This window comes from Zootoca vivipara, chromosome 11, assembly GCF_965207765.1.
Source record: "Zootoca vivipara chromosome 11, rZooViv2.hap1.1, whole genome shotgun sequence".
In the NCBI taxonomy this organism is placed as follows: domain Eukaryota; kingdom Metazoa; phylum Chordata; class Lepidosauria; order Squamata; family Lacertidae; genus Zootoca; species Zootoca vivipara.
Window position 1 is genome coordinate 32,431,769 of NC_142594.1, and position 7,714 is coordinate 32,439,482.

A 7,714-nucleotide genomic window follows, 5' to 3' on the forward strand; every position below is an offset into this window, starting at 1 on the left:
ATTAATTTATAGGCCAGAATAGAACTAGGATTTTGGTTAGTACCTTGAAGCCACAACTGCTGTTGCCCAATGTTTGTTCCACTTCAGCTGTGCAAGGACAAGAGCAGACTTTACTTTGATTCCACTGTGGCTCTAGTGCAGTATAGCAATAAGCATTCCTTGCCTATTTTTTCTGTAGGTGTTACGTCTTGGATAGAGGAAAGGTAGATCCCAACTGCAGTTGGGAAATGAGCCTGAAATTGTAAGGAAGTGCTGCACAGATGCCTAGAGCTTGCGCTGGATCTAACAGCATTTCCACGCTGCAAACCTGATACTTAAGAGGGAGTACCACTTGCCTAGAACAGGTTAAAACCCCGTCCTTTTCCAGATGGATCAATTATCAACCAAATTCCTATTTTGTTTGGATGGTGGTTCAGTTTATTATTAATCTTCCACATACATTCTAAAGTGATGTAATATGGATTTTAGACATGACATCGTCCACCATTTTATGTGGTATTGAAAGGGAAAGTAGAGCTAGGTGTCAGTACATTGCGTGCAGTAGCTTCATGGGTAGATGTTGAAAGGCCCCCCAAAGACAGAATTGTTAACCATGAAAGTGCAGGTATTATGGGGCAGTAGTCCCCTGCTCCAGAACTATGTTCTGAAATGGCATGCTCAGCTACATAGGAATGAACTCACTTGAAGCATGGTGCCACCAGTTCCTACACTAACTAGTGGGTGTAAAAAGGATACCATGGTTGATGGTATTACTGAGAAGCCAAGGAAGTCTGAAGGAAGTCTGAAGCTAGATTGATCCATGATGATAATAACAGATCCATGATGATAATTGTTTGAGAATATGCATAGCCTTGCAAACATACGCTTAAGCATCTTTTGAAGGAAAAGGATAACAGCAACTACTGGTGGTTAGAATATCCTCTCTCCAATGAAGATTTATTTAGAGGTGGACACCTGATCACGTATTTCAATGTGGCTGTACTTGTCCCCTCTCTTAACAGTGTTTACTCCCTTTACATCTTACCTGGCACACAGTAAGACAATTCTTATGAACCTTTGGCAAGCAGCTATTTAAAAATCTGCTCAGTTGTTGTAGTTTCAGAAAATTAACAGCATAATAGTGAAATTTGTTTATTTGGGCAAAGAACAAGGATATGGATCTTGCGACAATCCAGATGGTGTTGAACTAAAACTCCCATTAGCCCTGACCACTGGCCATGCTGGCTGTGGCCGATAGGAGTAGGACTCCATGTACGTTGTACTATTACAACTGCAAGTTCCCCATCCCTGGCATATAGTAATTTGGAGCGGGGAGGAAATGAACACCTGCAATTATGCTCTATACTATACTATACTGAACTTAAGTTCTATTTACTAGATGCAATGGTTTTTGTAAATGAACACACAGATACATAAGTTTTTCAAAGTGATAGTAACAGAGGCTTTTTTGTGAAGAAAGGTAGTCAATAACTTTATTTTTGTATAAAGCAATACTAACAAATACAAAATGTACAGCTTCTCACTAGATTGAACAAGCATGTGAGAAGTTACTTTTGACAGAGAAGAAAAAGAAGTTTCAAATAACGTGAAGAAATTTTGATTTTGAAAAAGGCACCCAAATTTAAATAATAAATAAAAGCCACTCATAGGCCTAGCTGGATATACCGTACTAAAACATAAACATTTGTGAATATTAATATACATAAAAAGGAGTCTCTCAAGAGCAAGACACACTACAAGCTGCTGGCAACAGTTTCCTTGATGGAAATTGCTGGGGTAGGTCCAACGTGAGTCCAGATATAACCCTTTTCTGGTCTAGTAGGAATGGTAGGGAAAGGAGATGACTGAGATTTGAAATATTCTGAAGGCGCATGACAAACAAACTCTAAGTACTCAATTTTCCTTGGAAGGTCTTCTTCTGGCCCTTAAATAAAAAAATGAAAAAGTTAGTTATTCCCCCACTTGGAGCTTTATGGTACATCCAATTGACCATTGTCATATTTCTCCTTAAGTATCACTAGCAAGACAGGTACTTTCCCCAGCATGGATATACGGTAGCACTATGCAGGGAATAAAGCTATGCAAGCTGAGCCTGCAGTGACATTAGATGGGAGAATCTTATATGAAGTCCTCCATCCTCCAAAGTAAGGGCAAAACACAGAATTGTATATAAAATGCAGAAACACACGGATACCTGGTATCTCAATCCTCCTAGGAAATAATTTCAACTGGTTTCAGATCAATACCAACACTTCTAACAAACAGCAGAGGAAAATAAGGACTTGCACAGCTTGAGGCTGTGTAACCATACTACTGATGATGATGGAAGAGGGGCATTCATTCAGCATGCTGCCTCTCTGTAGCAAGCATGTTGCCCTCCAGCCCAGTTTCTCTGGGCCTAAGAAGAGAAGGTTCACATGTGTAGAGGACCTTGTGTGTCCATAGCAACTTCTCCCCGCCGAAAGTAGCTAGGAGGCAGTTTTATCTAGTGGTACTATTGATTTATACTGGGAACGACACTCCAACATCAGCACGCTTCCCAGGAGAATATGTTGCTGTTAGATATACAACTCTGAACTTCATTTCTAACACAAATCTACATCTGCCAGAACTGCAATTCATGAGCAAGTCTAAAGGCAACCCTGCGTAACTAGCTTGTACTACAGGATAAAAAGAAATCTAGGACTCTGGAGTTATATCACATATAGCACTTTCTGCTTTGTCAGGACAGGTAGAATTTAAACATTTTGGGCCTTGGAACTTACCTATTATGTAAGTTGCAGGGTCAAAACAGTCTTTGGGGCTAGCTGCAGTAGGAATGAGCCATGTTAAAGCTGCACTTTTTTCGCAGTATTGGTCTTGAATAAACCCTCTAATCTGAGCATAGTATATTTTACCATCCTGCTCATCAATCACTGAAACAACATCTCCAATCTGATAGTAAACTCCCTAGAAAAGATATAGATAATTAGAATTAATTTTTTAAAAAAGCTAAACTGATAATAGTTTCTGCTTCAGTGTCACAGAGTGAGCTGGCCGGTAGTCACACTAGAGATAACTCATTATTAGCAAAAACAGTATCTTCACAGACTTGGTTGAGTGTCGGGCCTAACAAGTACAACAGCTCATCCCCAGTAGGTCTTACCCCATTAAATCAGTTGCCAAGACTGAAAGTCCCTGCCTCCCCACAACCATCTAAGTCCCCTCCTCTCCAGGGCTTTTCCCAAGCAATTGGAGTCTACACCTCCATGAAGTTGTGTCACCGCTTTGCCTGTTTCAATCCTCTTCTGGTTCTGGGAGATGGGAAGGGGAGCTTGTTGCAGCAGGATGGGGGCACATCCTGGTCTTGACCCTTCACCAGCCTGCCTCATCTCTATTGGCTTCCATCCTCCCAATTTGGCTTCAGCCTGACTCGGATTCTGAACTTCTCTCTGCCACAGGTTCTCCCAGCTCACAAAGCCCTGTTACCTCCTCAGCTTCCAGCCCCTCCTCTTCCCAGTCTTCTCCCTCATCGTTGTCCAACCACCGCTCCTCAGGCTCTTATCCTTCTTCCCTTGTTGGTCCCCAGCTGGTCTATGTACATTATCCGTTTCCCCCACGCTGCAGTTGCAGAAAGCCATATTTGCATTTTCCCTTCAGTGAGGCCACAGTACTAAGTTTAAGGGCATTTTCAGTGTTCCCTGACAACAAACAGGATTGAAACAATGTGCCTACAACATTTTTCTCCATCCCCTAAAATCTGGCTGTTCAGAGTTTTAGTCTGCACTTCTACGCCAATAATGCTGATTTAATGTGGTTTTAAAGCACATAAATATGTTAAAATAAATAAAAACAATATTTTCATATCTTTTTAGAGACAGATAAGGATATTGATACAATGGCTGTCAAGCTGCTCCAAATACGTAAGTTAGAGTGTCAATACAGTAACATAAATAAATATATAACAGTTTCAAACTATGTCATAGCAAATGATCTGATAACACCTAATGGAGTTTTTCAATTTGAAAACTACTTTGCTCTTGAAGAGTATGAACTACATCAGAAAGTCTCAGTTTAGTCATGAACATGCTAGCATCCTTAGCAAGTTATGTGCTTAGGAAACTTCAGTAACAATTTACAGGAAAAATGCAAATTACAGTGCAGATTTATACTGCTGCTGCAAAAAACACTAAATACATACTGTATGTTTGAGTCACAGTCCAATAAATTTTCTTGCCAAGTACTCATTTAAAGATTTATTTACACTTTCATTGACTTTTGAAACACTTCTATTTTCATAAACTTCTAATAACATACCTTATGGAAGATAGATTCTGCTGTAATTATGGTAGCTACAGACTCTGGAGCTTTGATGGGCTGAAAAATGAAGGTTATAATGATTAAACTGCACAAATAACGTGTCAAAATTAAAATATAATGCATTTTTTGTAAATATTTGGATGAAAAATTGATAATCTTTGGACCACTATATATGAAAACATCAAGAAATTAATAGCTTCAGTATCAGTAAGTTTTGACAAAATGCATCTATATTTGTTACGTGTTTTAACCAGGAAGCATTTCACATTCAGAAATGCATAGAATATTGATATTCTACACAAATGGAAAAAAGTCTCTTAAGACATTGCTCAAGAGTCATTTCGCACATTATGCTCAACAAGTATGAGCTGAAGCATACTAAATACATCTATTTCAATCCAATAATGTGCATAATCTTATGTGATAAATACTCATGGTTCTTCTGGAAAGCAATACTAATGTAGCAATGTTGTATATAATTTGATAAGCATGTAGGAAAATACTTATATTTGGTGCAGCCTTTTGTAAACCTTACTATTTTTTAGTACAGCATCTGCCACACTGCTTTAATTTAGAAAGTTTTCAACTGTAGCTGGAGTCCATAATCACCTTACATTTTTTAACTTAAAAATATGCCTTCTCCCTTTTCCTTTAGTGGAAACTTTCTTTTCAGCAGCTGGAGCAGACTTGTATTTTGTGTTTCTTAATCGAGCAGATCTTCTGTGAATTTCTTGCTTACTCTAGTGTACAAAAGTAAGAAATAGTGGCAATTCATTAGTATATACATGATCAAATATACAACAAGACATATAGAGATAGATAGATAGATAGATAGATAGATAGATAGATAGATAGATAGATAGATAGATAGATAGTTATTCATAGAGTAGGGGGACATAGTAGGACCCACTTTCCCCAGGCCAGAAAGAGATGAAACACCTATTCTAAACACCTTTACTAATAGTACAGGCCGCTAATTTCAGCAGAAAGATTTTTATTTCAAGTGCTTGCCTTAAACACTGTTGTTAAAAAAAATTCCGCAGGGCAGCCTTAAACAAACAAATAAATAAATACGTAAATAAATTTTATTTGTACCCCGCCCTCCCCGGCCAGAGCCGGGATCAGGGCGGCTAACATCATAAAACTAACACAGTACAGTATACAATAAAAGAATGAGTATCAATCTAGAGAGCTTCAGCAACTGAGAAATAATTTCAAATCATAGAATTTACAGTGCAGTCCTATGCATGTTTATTCAAAAATCCCACTATATTCAATGGGACTTATTCCCAGATAAGTGAGCCCGAGATCTCGGCCTAAGGCTGCAAACCAATATAGAATTATCTGAAAGTAGGCTAGTGTCATGCCACCCCCTGCCTAAGCTATGTGGTGCTGTGGCACTCCCCTCAGCTCCCCTGTACCACCACACCATTCTTTGTAAGATGTATAGCCCTGAACTGGGTTTCTGATAGGTATTTCTGAATTTTCCTTCTTGTTTCCACACCAGACACAATATTATGAATAGTCCTCATCTCTTACATAAGCAGTCAAGAGGCATGTGGTGCAATACAGTGCTTATTAAAAAACAGAAATAAGAGTTTGATGATCATAGGGTTCAGAAGCAAAATGGTATCAGTTTGGTATCAATTGTTACTTTTTTCTCGTATAAAAACATAGCTAGTTAACAATATTGATCCTGCTCTAGTAAACCAACCCTGCTACCATCGAAACGCTCTATCTCCAACTCTCACTCCAATTACCACCCACTTCCCAAAACCCAACTCACTTCTCAACTGCCTCCCAACAGCATTCAAACTCCCTTTCAAACTCTTATCTAATCACCATTCACTTTCAACAACCCAAACACATTCCCACTCCCAACACATACCTTAGCTCATGTATTATACTCACCAAATATTAATAATCACGCACAATTCACAGAAACACCAGAATGCCACTCGTTACTAGTTTCTTCACACACACCTCTCTCTCTCTCTTCAAAGGTAGCATGTGCACTAGTTGCACCACCCACTTTATTTATTTAAAACACTTTATTTAAACATTTAAGTATTACAAAACAAAATGGGGGGAACCAACAGTTCAAAACAGACACTATATATTCCATATATTCAAACAAACCTAAAGAAAAAAATAACCTTTCCCCCTCCCCCCATCCGTGTCCGATCTTCTTTTACCTACTGTACTGTACTATTTATAATTGTTGCATTATTCACTATATCTATTTTTTTATCCTATAATTCCTACTAAATTTCGTGTTACCTGTTGTGGCTATTAAGTTATACCATATTAATTAATTAACACAGTTCCACTCTTTCTTAATTGCTTGATTGGAACATCCTCTGATTGATGCTGTTAATTGCACCACCCACTTTTGCCTGCACCCGCCACTGGCATGTAACCCCTTGCAAGGCTGCCCAAGAAGGGAATCCCCACCCCTGAGTTAGAGGCACAACTCAGATCAGGTGAAGTTTGAACGTGCACCGTTAAGGTTGAAAGTTGTTGAGCTTTTATCCTTGCAATGCCTATTAACTTGAAGAGCTTGGCGGCGCCGGGGAGTACGGAAAACAGATCTGCTCGGTGTCACTGAAGCAGAACGAGAAGAGCGCGACGTGACCCACAGAGGTCCGATGTCACACCGCTGACCTAGACCTAGAATTGTAGCGCTGGGAGGGACCACGGGGGTCATCTAGTCCAACCCCCTGCTGCAGTGGGGATGCTCTTTAGACTGAGCTATCCCTCCTTTTGTTCCATGACCTCTTCTGGGGAGGGTGGCTTGGCCGTGGGCGACCGAGGAGGCCCACTGGCTCCGGCGGCGGGCCCTGCTCCCCAAGAGCGCTCAAGGGACCCGCCGCAGCCCGAAAGCGGCAGATTGTCAGGAAGCCGCCGCCTCCTCCTCCTCACCTGCTTCCCGCCGCCGCTCCCTCCGCCGCTGCCGCCGTTGCTGTGCTGCGCAGCCGCCGAGGTCGTGGCGTAGGCGGCTCCCGCGGACCCGGGAGGCCCCGGTCGGCCCGTGCAGTTGTTGCAAAGGATCTCGCCCTGGCCCCCTTTCTTCCACATGGACGAGGAGGTGGTGCGGCACATGCTGCACGTCGGCTTCAGGCCCAGCGGCATCTTGGCGCCGGGTCACCGCTCGCTCGGCCTCCGGCTGCAAGCCCGCTCGTCGCCACGACGGATGTTGTGCCTGGAAGCGGAGCAACTGAGGAAGCTGGGGAGGGGGGAGAGAGAGAGAGCAGAGCGGCCGGGAAGGGAAGCGCCGCAAAAGAGGGGCCTCTGCCCTCTGCTGGCTGCCCACTAGGCTGCATGGCCTGAGGGGGGGGGGAGACGAACGAGGAAAGCCGGGGCTTCCCGCCCTCAGGCCGACTGGCGACCCAGGGCGAGGTGGCCGGTTTTGCGG

General features: G+C 41.9%; 1 protein-coding gene across 1 annotated transcript; it reads right to left on the reverse strand.

Moving 5' to 3' along the window:
* Nucleotides 1–1,443: 1,443 nt before the first annotated feature.
* GATAD1 (GATA zinc finger domain containing 1) lies at nt 1,444–7,514 on the reverse strand. The gene is made up of 5 exons (XM_035129313.3): nt 7,222–7,514; nt 4,914–5,039; nt 4,297–4,356; nt 2,766–2,949; nt 1,444–1,924 (listed from the first exon to the last, which is right to left on the reverse strand). The coding sequence occupies exons 1-5, from the start codon at nt 7,429–7,431 to the stop codon at nt 1,734–1,736; spliced, it is 771 nt and encodes a 256-aa protein (XP_034985204.1). The 5' UTR covers nt 7,432–7,514; the 3' UTR covers nt 1,444–1,733.
* Between the last annotated feature and the right edge of the window lie 200 nt (nt 7,515–7,714).

Bases quoted from the DNA above. Each gene is read 5' to 3' on its own strand.
- GATAD1 (XM_035129313.3), bottom strand. From the start codon at position 7,431: ATGCCGCTGGGCCTGAAGCCGACGTGCAGCATGTGCCGCACCACCTCC. The intron at 5,040-7,221 runs GTGAGGAGGAGG...TTTGTACACTAG, and splicing joins GGAGCGGCGGCGGGAAGCAG to AGTAAGCAAGAAATTCACAG. The intron at 4,357-4,913 runs GTAAGGTGATTA...TTCATTTTTCAG, and splicing joins ATATTTTTAAGTTAAAAAAT to CCCATCAAAGCTCCAGAGTC.